We start from the raw sequence: 20,414 nt of genomic DNA on the forward strand, positions 1-20,414 counted from the left end.
TAAGCTAAAGGTAGATGGATGGGCAGGTTTGGAAGGGATGAAGTCGGCCAGCCGTCGAGAGTTGTTCCGCTCGACACTATGCGGACGTTGCCCGACTCCACAACGAAGGCGGAGAGCGTTCGCTCTAGTTTGCCAGCATTCGCAGGTCCACCCACTCGAAAAAGAAAGCATTTCAGTGAGATGCCAAGCACAATTGTATCAGCTTTAGCTTTCCGCCGGCATAAAGCGAAATAAAGAAAAAAAAAGACAACTTTAGCATTTTTATTAAGCCTGGCCCACGAAGGCTCCGATACCCTTGCTTCATCTGCAGTCTCAGGAGGAACAGCGAGAGTTCGTTAAAATTACGGCCACAGAACACTCACTTTAGCGCCAAAATCGAAACCGAAACTGAGCGGCGTGGCAGTTTTCGTGTTTAGTGAGCATCGACGCCAAGCAGCGTCGCAGCAGTGCACCAACCGGTTTCTGTTCTCCTCGTTGATCTTTTTTTTTTCCCTTCCCTACGTTTCTTTCACTCTGTCTCTTGCAAGATGGCGTCCTGCAGCGGCTGATCGCGACCGCGGGAATGTGGTGAATCTGTTGCGTGTGATCAGTGATCGTCTGCGTGCACCTGCTATACTGCACCTTGTGCTGGTGGTATTGTGTGTTGTGCGGATACTGCCCTGCCGACTATATGACGGCCAAGACCGGCGACTTAAACCGGCGGAGTCACATTGCTCTGGCCACTTCAAAGGTGAGGAGTTTGTTTGCATGCGAGGGGCTCTCGCTGTCACGTTCTTACATACTTTCCCGCGCTCACTCCCTGCCTTGGCACCTCATGCTTGGTGGTTCTTTCACTGGTCGAATTTTAGTGTGGGACGATGGGCAACCAGTGGTGAGTTGAGTCTAAAGACGCTGCTGTCTCCATTCTCACTCCGGACTCTCTCGTGCGTCCGACCAGGGGCGATGGTCTGACGGACGAGCGGTTTTTCTCGAGCGTTGTGGTGACGCCAGTCGGCTCCGTATAAGCGTCCGCGCGTGTCTGTTAGATTTGGTCGTCTGTCGTTCAGCTGTAGATTCCTTCTGTATGAAAGAGCACACGAGAAGAGCACGGCGGTGTAACATTTAGGTGAGTATTTTTGCATAAACATTGCGACGGTCGCTGTCACTTTCGCTTACGCCCTCGCTAACGAAGTTAATGTTTTGTCGTTCAAATATATACCACGTTTATGAATATTCCCATTCGTCACGGCGCGTACACCTTTCTATAGGCGGTTTGATTTTGCTAATTCTGTGCAGCAGTGCAAAGGAAGAAAAAAAAAAAAAATCACAGTGGCTGCAGGGTAATTGTACCCAGTCCAGTGTTGCCTTGCGCTGCGTCTATATAGGTACCCGCACACACAGCACGAAAAGAAAGAAAAGAAATGCAAATAACGATCCACACGAAGACGCGAAAGCGTAAATTTTTTTATTTCATTGTTTCATTCATAACAAGAGCGTGTTTAGTTAGGAGGTGATGCCAGAAGCTTTGCGAGTAGTAAAGGTCGAATTCGATTGCATGTGCACTTGTGAACACGTTAAAAAAAGAGTTGTTTTTCCATGTAGAACTCGGCGTATAAGACAAGCGTGAGCGTGTACGAACAAGCCCCGTTTGTTGCAATGCTGATTTGTCACAGTGCAGTCCAATTCTGGCTGCACAGAATTACTACACACGACAACCTTACGAAAGACGCGGCCCTGTGTGACCGGATGTTCGGCGTAACAACGTACTGTTGGATCCAGGTGGTTTGACATAGTGCTATGTTCCAGTGCGAATACGAGGCAACACGAGGATCGACCGCTAGTCGGCGCTACCCACTTACTCAGTGTATTGAAATATGAAAAGTAGAAAGCAGACCGTTATATGTGGCCTTTTTAGACATTACAGGAGCCTATGACAACGTAGACCGCAACATACTGTGGGATATTCGGGAAAGGGGAGGCTTAGGGGATGATTGTCTACAGCTTTTGAGAGATATTTACCTAGAAAGTACTGTTTGCCTTGAATCGGAAGGGATGAGGAGCGAGAAGTAAGTTCATATCAACAAAGGACTGGAGCAGGGGTGCCCTTTATCCCCATTGCTGTTTATGATGTACATAGTGAGGATGGAGAGGGCTCTAGAAGGAACTAATATTGGGTTTAATCTCTCATACAAACAGATGGGTACAGTAGTAGAGCAGTAGCTTCCCGATTTATTTTATGCGGACGACATTGTGTTGCTAGATAACAAGCAAAGTGATTTGCAACGTCAGGCTAGTATCTGTGGACAGGAAGGCAACAATTTAGGTTTTAAATTTACTGTTAGAAAGTCGGGTGTCATGGTATTCAATGAAAGCAGTGAACAGACAGTGGCAATACAGGGCCAGGAAATACCTCGGGCAAGAGAATATAAATATCTTGGTATATGGATAAACAAAGGCAATAGATATATGGAAACACAGGAAAAAGAATAGCAGTGAAGGGGAAGAGAAATGGAGCCCTAATGAAGCACAGAGCGCTATGGGGATACAATAGGTACGAGGTGCTCCGGGGTATATGGAAAGGTGTAATTGCACAGGAACTTACTTTTGGAACTGTGGTTGTTTGCTTTAAATCAGGGGTATAATCAGGACTCGATGGCAACCAAAGGTCAGCGGGACGCCTCGCATTAGGCGCTCACGGGAAGACTACAAATATAGCTGTGCAGGGGGATATGGGCTGGACAAGTTTTCTGGTGAGGGAAGCTCAAAGTAAAATTGATTATGAAGAACGACTGAGGAACATGGAAAAAAGTAAATGGGCTGGGAGAGTGTTGAGGTATCTGTACAGGAAAACATTGATTCACAGTGGAGGAAAAGAACTAGGAAGCTTACCAGCAAGTCTGCGGCCTGTATGGTGGGCAACACAGTAACAAAGAATGTCAAGCAGAAAGTCAGAGAGGCTGAAATAATCTCATGGGTGGCGAGAGTGGAAAACAAACCTGCCATGAGTAACTTTTTCACAGGAAAAAAACGAAATCAGAAAAGAAACAATTTGTGATAACTCAAAGGGAAGCTCATTACTTTTCAAAGCAAGATCGGAATGCCTTAGAACACGCACCTATAAAGCGAGATATAAGAAGGAAGAAGAAGTATGTGCTTGCTACGGTAAAGCTGGGGAAACGATGGAACAAGTTTTATTTGAATGTGAAGATCTCCGCCCAGCGATCTATTTAGGCACGATTGGCCTCCTTGAAGCCCTTGGGTTCAGTGAGAGCAGGGGAAAAGTAAGCATTTCCGCAATAGAGATTAGTAAGAGGTGATTGGAAGGTTGGTGGAAGAAAAGTAGGGAAACGACAGAAAATGGAGACGTAAAAAAGCACAATTAGCAATGAGGGATCAGAAAATTTGGGTGTGGGAGTTCACAGTGTTTATTTTTTCTTTCTTTGTTTTATCCTGGGTAGGGCGTTGGGCAGTATAATAGTAAGAGCTTGGTGGTGCAACCCATCGCCCCGTTCCAAAGGGGACGCTCATAACATCCATCCAGCCTACCTAGTGACGTAGCTGGGAACGAAGTCGTGTGTTTGACTGCCGGCTTCGGCGGCCGCGTTTCGCTGGCGGCCGCACGCGACGGCGCCCGTGACTCTGATGAAGGCGCACGCTGAAGTATGCGCACGGTGATCGAAGCCGGAATCCCCTACTGTGGCAGGCGGGCCTCTTGACCAGGTGCTGGTGTTGACAGCGAAATTACCACAATTTAATTTTAATGCTTCTGTTGCCTCGCCTTCCTGCTGAAAAGCGGCACTCTGTTTTACATACTACTTAACCGTCAGCTGTAGTCAAGGAATGGCTTTCCTCGTAATGGGGGCTTGCAACATCTAAGTAACTTGTACAAGATGTGGCTTGGGCTGGAGATTTGAATTATATATAGATATACATATAGAAAAGCCACATGACAGACCGTGCACTCGGTCGAAATTTAATTAGTCTGCCATTACCAGGACTGTGCAATAAAAATCATCCTCGTCATTATTTCAGTGGTGTGGGCGGCACCTCGACATATACTTAGGTACATTTTAATCGTTCATTCTTGGTCCATCGTAATTCGTGCCTTTGGGGCATTTTCTGAGCAGTATCGCCGCACGTGGGCACGAGAACCCGACGTCTGAGCTTTTCTGCGTTGTTGCGCAATGCAGCCATAATTAGAATGTCTTGGGGGAGGGGGAGGCTAGTTCATTCATTCTAATGACTGATTGCTAAATGCGTAACATTGGCAAACAGGACACCACACAATACGAAACACAGAAACATCTAGCGCAGACTACCGACTAGTTTATTGCAACGTTGGATGTTAGGAGACCCTTCTGCATCAGTCAAAAGGGCCCCCACATAAGCAGGGCCACAAGGAGTCACATGTCTAGCGTGGAAAAAAGAAACCGCAAGTGGTTCCTTACTTACGCAATGTTACGCATGACCTGAAGAAGGTTGCAAACCACCATGGCATAAGGACAGTGTCCTTGACACTTCAAAAAGTAGCGCGGTTATGTTCCTGTCATGAACGCTTTGTGTAAGAAAGCATGAAAAAGCCACTGCGCTGTGGTAGTGGTATGTTAGATGCCGCTTGGACAATCTTACGAATGGCAGGCGGGATGTTGCGTAGCGCACGGGAACATGTCAGCTGACTATTGCCAATTTGCCCGCTACCTGCACCTGTGAGGCGCAATTTCATCATATTAGGGAGAAGCAAGAACACATGTCTCCGAGATATTTTGGAAGCGCTCTTTTATCATAACGAGGGACAGCACCTGTGTGAGACATACATGTCACTGTTCAGTGCAGAAATGTCTTTTTTTCTACAAATCTCGCGCGTTAAAAAGTTCTGTGGGGAAAGGCGAAGGGTATTTATCTGTCTTTCGAATCAAATGCACCTGGGAATATTGTCTGTCTTGTGTTGCGGCATATTTTCTAATGGTCAACCTTGGAATAAACCAGTTGGTATTCCGCGCTCAGTGTTTCTCTATGTCTGTTCTTATGGGGTGTGCTGCTTCTCAATTTTGTGAATTTATCAACCAGTCAACATAATTCAGCCACAAGGTGTATCGAATCAACAAGCACGTCTAATCAATGTGAATATTCTGGACATTCACATTTAATGTTGCTAAACTTGGCGGCAGGGAGACGAGTGATAGACGAATCCCGTGATCACGCGTTCACTATGGGCTGCGCTTTGTTGGACAATAAAGAACCCTAAGCGACGAATCTGGAGCTTCTCAATACAGCGGATCCCACTGCATGTGGGTTGTTTAGGACATTCTGTTATGTAGAAGACTTTGTAAGGACAGCACGCTGCCAGCACCCTACTGCTTACTGTTGAGAAATGTACGGTAATGGATGCCTAAATAGCGGCCGGATTTCTGTGGGGGAGTTTGACTCTGTGATCACCGACCGCATTGTTGCCTAACTGTTGCTTTGTTGTGGGCTCTGTGTCCGTTCGGTGCATGTGTCTTTCGCGCATGCACACCCATAAGGGTGCTGGCGCTTCAGTCGTGGCCTTTGAGACCGCAGCGGCGCGATCTTTTGTGCCGACATCATTCGGGCAGGCAGTGCTGGCGTGACTTCTTGTTCCTATGCATAACGTGCAGCACGTTGGCAGTTACTTGTGGCTATGTGAGTTCAATTTACTAACGAGCTTTTTTTTTTCCTGTCTATGGTTCGACGCAATGCCATCTGGTCAGGTAAAGATCCGTATGGATCTTAAAATGTCATTTTGTTTCGTCATATGCGGTCAGGGATCTACTTCATTCCTGATATTTTAACAGCGATGTTTTTTAAGCTAGTGGCTGGGCCGGTGCGCAGCAATACCTTGCCGAGAGATGACGTCATCGCGCGCGCCGTCACAGCTTCACCGTAGCTTTGCCTCGCCGCCTTGTACGCAGGTCGCGCATGCGCAGATGCGGATCTAAACCGTGACGTCACTACGGGGGAATGAAGCCGGGCCAACAGCCGGGTGAAGAGAAAGGTGGCGCGACGGGAGAAAAGCGTCACTCCCGAGGAAGCGCAGCGCGAAGGCCGCTGCTCGAGAGCGGGTTCGACGGCTTCACTCCTCATCCTGAAGGTCACGGCGGCTAAGCGTCAGCGAGTTGCGGAAGACCTGGAGTTACGAGCTCGTGTTACCGAGCAAAAGCGTGCGGACAACCAGACGCGTCGAAGAAACCATCCGGGCCTGCGAGTAATGCCCCAACCACTGGCACGCGCCGGAAAGCTTCGGCGCACGCCGCGGAGTCAAATGCGTCAAAGCGTCGGTCGGGAACACGGCGAAGCAAAACGTCGCGCAGCGATTACGTCTACTGCCGATGCTAGAAGCTTGCCGACGCGCGGTGAAGCAGCGCCGGCGTGCACCAATGAGAGGCTGCAACGAGTCGCAGGCGTCAACCAATTGGAGGCTGCGGAGCCTTCGGCTGCTAGGCCTATGATGGCTGCCCGTACGAAGGCGCCGGCACCAACGATCGTCCGAGTTGCTTGGGCGCGCGACGCGCGCGACAGTGTTCCTGAAAGACAGTGTTGTAATAGTATGCCGACGACGACACGACCGACGACCGTGGGTTGTGGCAGTGTGACGTGGATCCGAAGCGACCTCGAACGACGCCGACTAATCCAACCTGCCCACTGGGTTCTGCCGGGCTCAGTGCGATCGTCTGCTAAAACAGCCAACCGAATCACGATTGCCGCAACGTCTGTGCTTGTTATATGTGTATTTTGTTGTGCTCAAAACGAATGGAAACATGTTTACGAGTTCCGAAGTCTGTATAATCAGCACTCGCCTATCGCCGATGTTGTTTACGTTACGCGTAGGCCTAGCGGGTCCATCGAGTTCGTAACTGGCGAGTGAACGAGGCCAGCTAAGAAACTCTGTCGAAGGAAGTGAATTTTCAGGTTCGTTTGGTGCTGCAGTGATTTAAAATATGGCGCTCCTGACTTTGTGTGATGTGGTGAATGAACCGTGTGGAGGTTGGGTTGGTCAACCGCGGCGTGTTTCGTGTGGTGTCGGTTGACTCAGGTTTCATGGGCAAACTCTGTGCTGTTTCCAGTGGTAAAGATAACTTCCGAAAGCGAAATACACTAGTAGCCGAACTATCGGAAGTACTTACATAATCAGCCGTGCCGCCTGTTTCAGCTGACACTGCGCTCTTCTATTCGGCATGTGAATCCAGTTCAGTACAAGTTCACTGTATTCATTCACTCACTTCTTTCAAGTGCGTCCGTCTTTTGGGCTAGTTGGGGATAATTCGCTCGTGTAGCAATCAAGAACACTGACGCACGGAAGCATACGTGACAACGCAGTCATGTTTGAGTCAGTGTGTCCTTATAGTTGAGCACTGCAAAAAGAAATCTGTTTGCAACGTGTGCCCTGTGTGCAGTGCATAGCAGGACCTGCATCATGCAAGACCTATGCATGTAGCAGCGTATACCACGATTGCTTCGATGCCCGCTTCAGAAGCAGCAAGTACTGAGTTAATGAAACTGTAATTGGTTTTTTATCTCACTTTTTGCTTATGGAAAGTGTAGATGGTGTGAGTGCATTGTGGGGAAGGTAAAAAGGTGTCATCAGTGTTTTGTGCAGTTGGTATGCTTAAACTGCTGGAATCCCTTCAGCTTCTACTAAAATGTTTCTTGGTGCGATACTATAAATTGTAGTCAGGACAAAGATCTACTCAAAACCAAGTTACTAATGCATCTGCGCAGATTGTGTTTGATTAACAAGTTAACACTTCCACAACAACAATATGCCGATGCACAGCATATGTGCTTACAATAAATACATTCCATAAAGGTGAACGACTGGTCCTAGAATATAAAACTTTGTAGTAGCACCGTAAAAAGTGCTGCCATGCGTATTAGCGACAACGAACTGCTGCACATCCAACCTTCTTCCTTGGAGGCACCTCTATAAAGACTTTTCGGGCCCTTCCCATTCTGGGTGTAACATTTAGCTCTTCTCTCAACTTTTCCGCATATGTCACCAGCACTGTATGTAAGCACTGGCCCATTCTTGGGTTTGTGTCCTGTGTCTCCCTTCCCTGATTACCTAAGGTTTTCCAAGCACTCTACACTTCTGTCATTCTGCCACGACTTGAGTACTGCTCATCAGTATAGTTCCCGTACCAAACTCGTGACGCTAAAAAACTTAAGCTTGTTCAGCGCCAGACAATACGCACCCTTTACTCCCGTCTTTTTGGTTGTCACGAGCTCATGCCAGCCTTCGAGGATTGCCTCAAACCCCTCAAGTAGCACACCCTGCAATTCCAGTGCAACATTGCACTAGTCTATACTGCAGGGTGCTTGACGACTCTCTGGACAGCACTAATCTTTCTTCAGTTCGTCTGAAGAAGTGGTCAGCACAGCCTGAGCCCTCATCGCGCCTCTATGGCGTGACACCATAACTCCATGATTATATCTGGCATGCAGAGTTTTCTCTCCACCCCCCTGGCGATTTGGATTCTCCTTCCTTGGAACCAGACTGAATTGGCACTCCTGTGTGTTGTGCACCTGTCGAATGTGTGCGTGTGTGCCATGCTGTGTTATTGAGCAAGTGTGTGTGCACATGGAGGGGAAGGAAGTGTCTTCTGCATTCTGCAAATTCCTGCTCTAGATGGCTGGTTATCAGATGCTCTAACATTCAGGCATCAGCCTTCTTTTTAGTTTAGTGTGCCATGTTACCACTAAGAATATTATTATTATTATTATTATTATTATTAGAATCATCACTACGACCACATTGATTGTGTTGAAGCCAGCGTGACACGTAATTCAAAATATTTCTGGAGCTTTGTGGGCTCTCTTTTAAAAAGAGTGCCAAAGGTGTACGTCTTCTTCACGAAAATAGTGGTGTTGTCTCAAACACTGCTAATGCCTTTGCAGAACATTTCTGTTTGCTATATGGTGTGAAATATGCTTCGAGTAACCTTCCTTCTCAGTCTGGCACAGTGTCTGCTATCAGTCAATGAAAACCTTGTTTCCAAGAATATGAAGTGCCTTAAACCTTGCCGTAAACTTTCCCTTTCTTGTGGTGTTGATGGTATTTCCTCCGCAGAGCTTAAGACGTATGGAAGCATACTTGTTCCTCGTTCTCACAAGCATCTTCAATAGTTCCCTAAAGTCTCGTACCTTTTCTAGCACTCGGAAGGTAGCATGAACATTGCCCATAGACAAATCAGGTGCTAGATGTGCAGTTACTAACTGCCAACCTATATCTATCCTCTTCAGTGCGTCAGGTGTTTGAATCTATATTTGATTCCTCGCTTTCTGTTAGTGCTAAGAGCATATTAATAAATGAACAGCATGACTTTGTGTGCCGACAACTTCAAACTATTTCAGACTGTCAACAGTGTTCACCACTGCATCGGCTTCCAAAAAGAAATTTTTTTCGCTCTCAAACTGGTGCAGAAACAATAAGTACTCTTAAATGCTTCCAACACTATGGCATTAAGTTATATGCACAAAACGCACCATGTGAAATTTTGATACACACTATGTGATGCTCCACTCCTTAGGGTCGATGAAATGAAAGATCTAGGTGTGTACTTCGACAAAATGCTAAGCTTTTCTTCACATAGATAATTACACAAGATGCCCTTCATGCTCTTGGAATTGCATGATTTCCATTTACCTGTTGTGTTTCTGAAATTCTGCTGTGTGCCTCCAACTACTAGAGTATGCCTCTGTAGGAGGGGGGTGCAATGAGCAAATCTAATTCTGACCTCATTTAACGCATCCAGAATAAATTGACATTTATCTTAAAGCACCACTTTTGCCATTCTGGCGACCACAGTTGAGCCTTCTCAAATATACTTCAACTCGCACCTCTAGATTCAAGTCTTAATTAATCGCACCTTTTGTTCCTGTATAAGGTGGTCCATGACATTATACATTCCTTAAAGCTTCTTGATCATATGCATTTGTTTGTGCCGCAGCAGTATACCAGGTAGCATTCCACATTCGTTGCCTGGGCTTGTTACAAGATTGTGCTAATAAGACTCGACTCCAAAACATACTTCAGAGTTCATTTCCTGTGTTTTGTGTATCTGTAGATAATCATGTAGGATTAACTCCCTTTTACTTTTCCGAGTTTCCTTTTTTTCCTATTTGTTTCTCTATGTTCTATTTTTTTGTCTACTACATTCATGTTTTCTGTACATTTTGTCTCACATAGTGCTCGTTAAGTGCACCTGTACAAAGGCTCTCTAGCTGTTCCTGGGCACTACAATAAAAAATTGAATGATTGATTATTATCGTAGTATAAAATTGTGCTTTTTAAGTATGTACTAGTATACTATTTCAGTGCAGTAGCTTTTGTGCAATTAAAAAAAGGACATGAATTAAGAAGAGAGAGAGGAAATGATAAATGAAAGGAAGGGAGGTTAACCAGGACTGAGCCCGGTTGGCTACCCTGCACTGGGAAAAGGGGGACGGAAAGATTAAAAGAAGAGAAAGTCCACTGGGGATATCAGTCGGTCACTCAGTCCGGATCACAGACGCTGACTCAATCCGGTATCTTTCAAATATCGCAGCAGCGCTTTTGTGGCCTTTTGTAGCTGCAATATGCGAGGCCATGGTCCCAAGATCTTGTTCAAGGTGAACAGCTTTCCATCTAGCTGATTGAGAGCTGTGCAGAGGTCTTGCCTTTCATCTTCAAAAGATGGGCAGTAGCACAGCAGGTGTTCTATGGTTTCCTCGACACCGCAGGCATTGCACTCGGCGCTATCAGCCATTCCAATCGAAAATGCATATGCATTGGTGAATGTGACGCCCAAACGTAAGCGGCACAGCACTGTTTCCTCATTTCGCGGAAGACCTGGTAACAGCCGCAGTTGCATAGAGGGATTGAGGGAATGCAATCGATGTTGAGTGAATTCAGGTGTGTGCCACTTCTACAATGTCAAAAGAGTGCGCTAGCTTGCCTAAGTGTTGGGCTGCATTGGTTCGCGATAAAGGTATAGAAACAAGGGTTGCTCCTTCGTGGGCTTTCCTAGCAGCTTCATCAGCGAGGTCGTTGCCGGAGATACCGCAATGACCAGGCAGCCACTGAAACACGACGTCGTGTCCTTTCATGATCGTGTGATGGTGCATTTCTCGTATCTCCGACACGAGTTGTTCACATGACCCGCGACGAAGAGATGACAGAAGACATTGTAAGGCCGCCTTTGCATCGCAGAATATTGCCCACCGATTAGCCGTTTGGTTATTAATATAATCAACGGCACCTCAGAGGGCAACAAGCTCCGAACCGGTCGATGTTGTCAAGTGAGAAAACTTGTATTGGATGCTTAGTGATTGTGATAGTATAACCACTGCGCTGGTGGAGCTGGTCTGAGTGGAAGAACCATCCGTATATATGTGGACTCAATCAAAGTAGAAAGTGTGCAAACAATCCAGAGCTGTTTGCTTCAAGGCCAAGGTAGGCAGGTCGGTCTTCTTTCTTATCCTTGGAACTGTAAGACGCACTTGAGGTTGTTTTAAACACCATAGAGCTGAGGTTGAATGTGCTGAGGGTGTGAAGCCCGATGGTAAGGAGGCACGATGGATGCTGACCTTGTTGGAGAAGGACGCCTGTGGTCGTCGTTCTGGCATGAATTAAGAAAGTGCAATAATATGCTATGTGCCTGATCATATGCATTGTGCTATTAATTTCTTCTGAGTTTTAATAATGGCTGGCTACTGTATGCAGTGTTGTGCAATAAAATAATATGCCACAGCAATTATTGCGTGCCTCGCAGAACAAATTGAATATATCTTTCTCAGTCAAAACATCATAGCAGGCTGAAAACAATAAACTGCAATTTTTCTTTTTGTGGTGACGAGGTGTATAAATTGTGAAAATAACCTGTTTATATATTTCTTATACTATGCAAATGAGCTGCTCCCATACATTCGAATAAGTGCTTCAATAGTACGACTTGGCAAAGGGCAATGAAAGACTCCTATTAAAACCCTCTAATTCTCAAGCTTGTATTATCTGACGATATGTCATTTCATTAATGTAAAGAAAGGCAAACTTGATATGTGGAAACCAGTTACAATAGAAGATGGCCCTTACACTGTGAAAATGTTTTGTAGCAATACACTCAATGTGAAGGCCTCCGGATGCGGTGTTGATGCATCAAAAGAACCTAGAATAATAGAGGTGCTCCATGGGCTAGATTTGGCAGAATCAAGAATTGGGGGGAGACAAGATACGAATTACATACATTTTAGGTATTCTAGCTTTTTTTTTTTGTGAGTGCTACAGGTGTTTCAATTCTGTTGTGCTGATTTTCTCAGAACCCACTTTTTCACGTTTATCTCATGCACCAACAAGCATAATTATATTGACACGGATGCTGTATCTGTATCTGGTTACCGTATTTCACCGGCTAAAAAATTTTAAACGTTATCGCTCGGTGCAGGATGCGCCTGAACGTATCGGAAGTTTCGCGAATGTTATCGATGGTTCTGTCTGTTGTCGACGAACCTTGCTAATCTGATTGCATACGCGACACGAATTGTGTTGTAGTTTCTGGAAGGCGCGCGGGCACCAGCGAATAGGCTGTAACTTTCGACGACTGACGTATGCAAATCGACGTGCTTGACCCAAAGATGAGATTTTCTACGGTTGCTGACATTGCTCGCCGCTATCGTTGCGATTGAGCCGGCACTATTTATTTACCGTCACTACTACGTGGCAATATTTCCCACACAGATTTTTTCAGTTATACATTGCACGCCTAATTCTTACATAGTTGGCTGTGCAATAAGCTACCAAAAAATGAAATGGTGCAACAGTTCTTGATATATGGCATCGTCGTGCAGGTGTTTGCAAATCGATCTTGCAGACAGACGACGCGCGAGCGCTGATGTCGATATTTTGTACACTATTGTTACTTCAAAAATAAAACAAACTGTTGCGGCAGGTGCATATTCATTATTCAAACATATTTTAGAGCGCAGCTCTTTGGCGTCCGTTCCTGGGTTTCGCGTCGTCGTCGGCGTTGTCGTCGGCCTCGTAACCAGCTCCGCCCCCCTTTCATCCCCCCAGCGCTAGCAGCGACCGACTGATACCGCTGGATGCCGCTTACGCCGCTAGAGAGTCAAGATAACGTGACTGCATAGAACACCGTCGCCGCCATGCAGAAAGAGGAGGAAAGGGTCCCCCCCCCCCTGTTCTTGTGTGGCGGATAGGGTGCTCTTCAGTTGCCGACGCGCCGGTTATTTCACGTAGGCCCCGGCACGTCGACGAATACGTGACCACCTTCCCACGGCTAGACCTGGTTCTTAGCGCTGCGGAAGCGAGGGTATCATATTGTTTGTGTCGGCATCGGCGGCGTTGTCCCTGAAACCAACTCCGCAGCTGGGGTTGACTCACTATCGGCGTCAGCGGCATCAGTCAGTCGCTGCTATCTCTTCCCTCCTCCCTTTATGGTGTTGTCCACTTGCTGCGCGCGCTTCTGCCCCCATCGTGTGCCGCTGGGTGTACACGCCGCCCCCCTCCCCCCTCTTCCTGCGAGTCTCCGGTTGTCAAAGCGCCGGCTCGAACTTAATTCCTTTCTTCGCTCCTCCTCCAATGCAACCCCTGTGCGGTGGCAATCAGAGAGCCAGATCGGTGGCGGCGGATCTGTATATGTGCACCGCCCGAGCCGAAATTGCCGCTGCCGTTCGCCCTGTGCGGTGGCAATCAGAGAGCCAGATCGGTGGCGGCGGATCTGTATATGTGCACCGCCCGAGCCGAAATTGCCGCTGCCGTTCGCCACTGCGAAATTATCTGCCAGTTCTTTCTGAGCCATGAGCGAGACAACCGATGGAAGTCCTCCGTCTGCTGCTGCTGCTGCTGCTGCTAAACGAGCTGCCAGAGCAGAGGCCCAGCGCCGTCGCCGTCAGAATCCAGAGGTGCGTGCCGCCGAAGCAGAAGCTTACCGTCGCCGCCGTCGAGATGATCCAGGAGTACTCACGAAAGACGTCGTGCACTTCCTGCAACTCGCATTAACCGTCCATCGATCCACACCGATGTTAGTAGTGGGGGACTTTAATGTTGACATAAAGACAAACAGCAATTTCCTAACACTTATGCGGGAGAACATCCCGTTCCTCTCGCTCGTAACGCGTCCCACGGCTGTGACAACCTCGCGAGGCACTTGTATAGATCTCGTCTTTGAGAATCAAGCATTGGTGTACCAAGTCGAACATATATCAGTCTATTTCTCCGACCACAAAGCTTCCTTCATGACTGTCAAGAACTGTTAGTGGAGTCTTTGTTAAAGGAATACGTGTGAAAAATAAAAAAAAAATTCTGTGATAGCGCATACATGTGTTGCTCGATTTCTTTGCCTCAATCTATCGAAAAGGTGAAACAGCTTATTTGCTGCGCTCAAATTTCGCATTAGGAAGTAACGTAATCGTCGGTAATTTTTTTTATATCTAAAAGTACATACAGGTCACTAACTTATTGTTTCAAGCTTAGTTTACAGCAGGCTGTTTTAGGCCGGACTTTGACGGATGAAGACGGAATAGTCCAGCAACAGTGCGCCACAGCCGAGGAGCGAGCTTCGGCGCGCGTCGGAGCTTGTCTCCAGTGGTTGCGCGCCCTTTCCCTCCAGCCGAAGCGACGCGTTCGCTTGCCAGCGCGCGCCGAAGCTTTCGGCGCGTGCCAGTGGCTGGGGCATAATGGAGAACTTCCAGCGGCAAGTTCGGAAATCCATGGGAGGCGCCGAGAGTCTCCAAGCATAACCACGCATAACCTTAGCCGAACCAAGAATAACGTAGGTGGGGCCACCAGCTTCGCTGTTTGCCCAGTCTTCGCGCCACTAGTGCGAAGCTGCCCCAAATTTTTGCTTTTTCATTCATAGATACACATTGAAGATTTCTCGGCTCAAGGCTACTTGTGGGAATGTTTATCCCATCAGCACACAGCGTACGTGAACACGAAAGTTTAATGCTGTTAAAAAGCACTGTACATCATAAACAGCAGTGGGGATAAAGGGCACCCCTGCATCAGTCCCTTGCTGACATCAAGCTTCTCCTTGCTCCTCATCCCTTCCCATTGAGCAAACGGTATTTTCTAGGTAAAACCACCTCAAACGCTGTTACAGTCGTTGCCTAAGCCTTCCCATTCCAGAATATCTCACAAGATCCTGTGGTCAATCTGCCGCACGCTCCAGTAATGTCTCAAAAGGCCATCGCCTGTGTGTGTGTCACGTCTCACTTTCGTCCTTGTCTTTTTCACGCGCTATAAGCCTCGCGATGTCTTACCAACAAGCCCAAATCACTGCTTTACATCAAAAGGCCGAATGTTACGGTTTCCTTTTTTACCTTGATGTTTCAGTACGCTGACTCAGAACAAAAAATTATGAAGATCCCACGCACTGTGGGAATGGATGTTAGCGAAGCTTCCCGTGCTGGATGCTTTGATTGACGATAAGTAGCGGTGATGTTGACGGCTAGAGCTGAATTTCTTCTACGTTTAGGCTAACACGAGAGTGGTGAGCTGACGTTAAACGTTACCTTGCGTGCACTACTGCTGTTTGTCTGCCTAGTACGCAGAACACACAGGGAGAGGTGTTTATTTGAGGCGTTGTTGTGCGCCATATTTTATAATCTGAGTGGTTTGAGCGTTGTCGTTGCCTATCATGGCACATCGCATTGTGGCAGAAGTATTGCACTTGAATTGGAATATGGGACTGTACGTGCCAAAACCACACTGGGATTATGAAGCACGCCGTAGTGGCGCACTCCGAATTAATTTGGCACCGTGATGCTCTTTAACGTGTTCCAAATCTAAGTGCACGTGCGTTTTCTATTTCGCCCCCGTCGAAATGCGGCTACCGCAATTGGGAACAAATCCGCGACCTCTAGCGATACCATAGCCGCAAGCGGCGGGCACAGCTGTGTTGATTTGATCTTCCACCGCTTCCGTAGTGTCTCCTGGACCCTGCGGTGCGTTTTAATTAATGCGGTTCTGCTTCTGCACCCCCTGCGTAAGTTGCCGGCGTGACATTTTTGCATGGCGTTTATGTTTCAGAAATAGCAGCAACTTACTGTACCGTACCTTGAACTTAAGCTTATCCTGTTTCCCCGCAACCGCTGTCCTGTAGTAGTAGGGTTTCCTTGCCTTCTCACGTCACCGCCCCCCCCCCGCCCTCCTGTCTAGTATGGGAACTGCCTCTTCTCCTCCCTTTCCTCCTCCTCCACTTTACAGTTCTATCTGCGTCCCCTCTGGCCTCGCACCTTAATACAAAGGGAACTGCTGCAGTTTCTCCAATGCTTCTGAGGGGTACGTGTCACGGATAATTACAGCTTTCAAGCGGCGAAAATGACGGCGAGGGAGCTCCACAGGGCATTCTGCACATTCGATGTGGTGGGTTGAAAACGAGTTTGACCTGTCGCCTTTCCTCTCTGACTCGCGCTAGACCTTTTCATCGGGCGAGGAGGTTAGAGCGCGCAGCGAGCCTTCCCTACTCTGGCTTGTGTGATCCGGCGCGATGCTTCTTGAAAGTATTGCTGTCGCGGGCTGCTGAACGATTTCGAGATGTTTTAGCTCGTACTTTGGGAAATTTACGCAATGTCCATTCATATAAGGTCGTCGGGGCAGCCTTTCGATGCATCGGTAGCTGCAGTACGCGGAAATATCTCTTGTGGGAGCAAACATCCGACGCGCCTTATCAGCCGCGATGCGTGTATGTGTTGTGAACTATTCTGCGTATATTGGTTTTAATTCAATGAAGAGAACCGGCGTCTGTATTACCAGCCTGAAATGGTAAATTTGCTCACTATCTGATTGCTTTGCGTAGGGACTAAAACACAAACCAAAAGAGCGCATGCTCGTGTACGGCCAACCTATGGCAACCACGAAACATCTAAGCGGCAGTCTCTATCAAATATTTGTGATACACCGGCGTCGTTCTCACGCATTTCATGTCTAGTAGGCTTCAAATCACTATATGTCTACGCTATGAGGCCGATGGCGCTGCTGAACACAGCGATCACTGCGGTTGGTGGACCAGCATGATACATATGAGCAAGTTATGTGCTTCAGCATTGCTCGTTTGACCTGTAAAGCCATAATATCGGAGATGGATCGCATAAAAAGAATGCGGTGGGTATTTTGAGGAAAATATTTCTGTAATTCGTGTGAGTGCGTCGTAGAGAACGGAACGAACACAACCGAAAAAGAAATCGGTTATCATACTCTTTCTCGGAAAATTAAGAGAAGGGGCTAACGCCGTTTATAGTGCAACCTCGCATATTCACCCCATACAACGTTATCGATCTATACACGTTGATGCCGCATGCTTGGACCTTGCGCTATATAGAACAAAGATATCTGTCATCCAGCACCACTGCTTAGGATGCTCGCACAGAAACGGTCGCTTTGCTGGACAAGTATAGTTCACACTGTAAGGTATGCTATTATTACTAGCCGAAGCTATTTTGTTCATGGGTGGGAACCTCGTCTACCGAACCAAGCAATCACACAATGTAATCTGCAGAGAACAGTTTGAACGCTTGCTTGTCAAAGTACAACAGCGCAGCTCCTATCGTAGCAGAACGGTACCCACGCTGCTACGATGGTCGCATATGTTTCATTGCACCTAAACCGTAGCTTCGAACTCGAGGATAATACTGCAACAAGGTCACACTAGGGAATGGAACTTTCAGACATACGCAGTTGATCTCCGAGGCTGATTGTAGGGTCAAACATGCGCGCACACATCCGTCCGCCTCAACGCCAAGTCCGGCCGTGCTGACTTCTTCAGTACGTCTCACAGAACCGTTTTCTGCGTAGAGACGCCACGCCATACTAAATAGACCGCACGAGCGCGAAAACAAACGCCAGAAACTACTGCCGAGCGTATACCTGCCATGCAAAACTGGGCGCTCGCCCTAGCCATAGAATAAAGAACAACTTTAGAGAAGGGAAACTGTACCTTCCGCAGTGGTTCGAAAATAAGCAGCGGCAGCGCATGGAACTTACCTAGGTAGACGCCAGATGACGCTGCTAAAACAGAAAGCGGAAATGCGCATTTTTTTTAGAGCATTATTCAATATGGCCGCTTTTTGCTGGTCGTGTACGCTTGTATCCGCTCGTACGCGCCGTACTCGCCTCGGCTGCCGCGTAGCCGGTGCGTTCTAATTGCCAGGAGACCAAAGAGCCTCTACTGACGCCCATACAAACAAGCCACAAGTGAGTGAACAGAACGTGCGACTTTATTGGCAGAAGACAAGCAGTGTATGCACATTCTCGTGCAATAGCAGAAATAAAATTTGTATGTCGAGATACACTGGAATCTTTGACACGAGCTCGTAAACGGCTCACCGTCGTCGTCACACATGGCGGTCTAGTAACGAGCGACAACCAGCGGCTCATGCAGATTGGTCAGTGTCCCGCCTGTTTGCAGCGGCAGTCGCCGTTAAAGATGAGCAACTTGCACTGCGAAACAATCGGGTGAACCAGGCATCTGCTGCCGCAGCCAACACAGCGACATGAACTACCCGGCATTTTAGCCTTAACTCCTTTCTGACCTGCACGTTACTTTTCTTTCGGGGGCCGCTAATGTGTGGCTCGCACTTGGTGTCCCACATTGTCTCAATATGGACAAGTCGCTTTCGTGGGCATCACCTTCATCAGCCACTTTTGCGGGCCTTTGCACCCAACTTCACACACGTCGGACCATGTAAGCACGTATGCTGGTCTCCGTTCGTGCTTAATCGCGACCGAGAAAGGCAACAGGCACAATTTGCCCATGGCTGCAGCAGGAAAAAATGAACGGGGAGCACCAGTTATTGTGTGTGTACACTGGGAGTCTATGTCGCTGTGCGGACTGCAGGAGCAAATGCTTACCTCGAGAGACTGCTTACCAATGTAACTGAGCAGGCCCCCACATCCGAGAAATGTAACACGGTGACCACAACCAAGTGGGGCAGCAAAACCAGATTCTGCAATCTATCATTCAGTGTAGCTTGCGCAAAGACCCAGGCTATCGAGGAAGAAGAGCAACCATCAACGAGACTAGAAATATGGAAAATGAGAAAGCTTGCATTCAAGAGAGAAGCCACCCTGCTCTGCAAGCATTGAAGGCCAAAAACATCAAGAAAAGTAAAATGGTGCATAGCAAACAGTGCGTAGGTTAATGCAAGAAACATGTCGATGTTGCATCAGCTATTTCAGGAGAGGAATTGTGCATGACAACATGCACTAAAAGGTACTGCTACAGATATGTTATGCTACTAGACAGTGACTGGTATTAAGTATCAGCGAAGAATCGGTTGACCTTTATGTTTGGATGAGGATGAATGATCTCTAACGAGAATGGGCAATGAAAAAGCTTGCATTTATAGAAAAACATTACACTTGGCACAAATGGAATTGACATGGCCAGGAAGCTGATTAAGGGCAAACTGATGGAACTCTTTTGGCCAGCGTCGTCCGTGCTTGATCATAAGTTGCAGGCGCATCTGAAGACGAAGAATTTCCATAAATTCCTTTTTGAGTTACCTGGACGACTCAGCCAATTTGTCCGCGCTGGTGGAATGGTGGCTGAAGCTCTTTTTCAGTCTTGACACAGTGCTCTGCAGACTTGATATCTCATGTAAATTCTTCTGCATGCGCTTCTTTGTTCGTGGTGCAAAAGCCTTGCAAATTCAGCTCCAGCCCCTTTCTGTTGGTGTGGATAGGAGCTCCTGTGATGACCAAGGTATGCTTGGCATGGACTCTGTTGGGGCAGAACGGTGCCACATGAGATACAGCACAGATTAGCCAAACTCATGTGTGTTTTCTTTTCTGTTCGAACCAATTATACTGAACCATAAATATGAACAAACATTCATATCTGCTGCAAATAGCAAGCCAATACAGCATATATCAAGCATATTTATTTCTGAACCATGTGTTGTTTACTTTGTAATAGCAGCCAACGTCCACACAATGGCCTTGTTGGAGCAGGCAGCAGCTTCTGTTTAGTGCGTGGAGCGTGTTGCTTTATACTGGTGCCGTCCTCATTACTGCATGTCTGGAACAGAAATTTTGACTGAATCAGAAATTGAAAAAAGCACAATTTTGCAATATGAAATGCAAAAAGGTGTGACATATATATTGTAATGGTTTGCGACTACAGAACACATGCAAATATACCCTGTCTGTTCTAGGGCGCTTAAGCAGCACGTTAAATAAATATTGCTGTTGTCCATAAATTTATGCCTGCCTAACTATACAATGCATGTAAACAGTTTAAGTATTATTAAGATCACAAATGAGAACATTTGTGCGTTCATTTATACACTGGAAGAGATCACACTGCTGGTTCCACAAGCAAATACATGAAAGTCATGAAGCTATTAGAACTGATGCATTATTTTTCTGCACGAACGTGATGCACTGCTGCACTACTGCAAAAATAAATGCCCTACGGTAAACC

The 20,414-nt window shown here is 47.1% G+C and overlaps 1 protein-coding gene across 2 annotated transcripts in view; it reads left to right on the top strand.

Moving 5' to 3' along the window:
- Positions 1-394: 394 nt before the first annotated feature.
- Positions 395-20,414, top strand: part of Tmtc3 (Transmembrane O-mannosyltransferase targeting cadherins 3) — a 789,094-nt gene continuing 769,074 nt past the window's right edge. For both annotated transcript variants that reach the window (XM_050185292.3, XM_050185293.3), the window contains exon 1: positions 395-730. In XM_050185292.3, coding sequence (XP_050041249.2) covers positions 671-730 — 60 coding nt within the window. In that variant the 5' untranslated portion in view covers positions 395-670. The remainder of the gene's footprint in view (positions 731-20,414) is intronic.

Source organism: Dermacentor andersoni, chromosome 4 (assembly GCF_023375885.2).
Source record: "Dermacentor andersoni chromosome 4, qqDerAnde1_hic_scaffold, whole genome shotgun sequence".
Lineage (NCBI taxonomy): Eukaryota > Metazoa > Arthropoda > Arachnida > Ixodida > Ixodidae > Dermacentor > Dermacentor andersoni.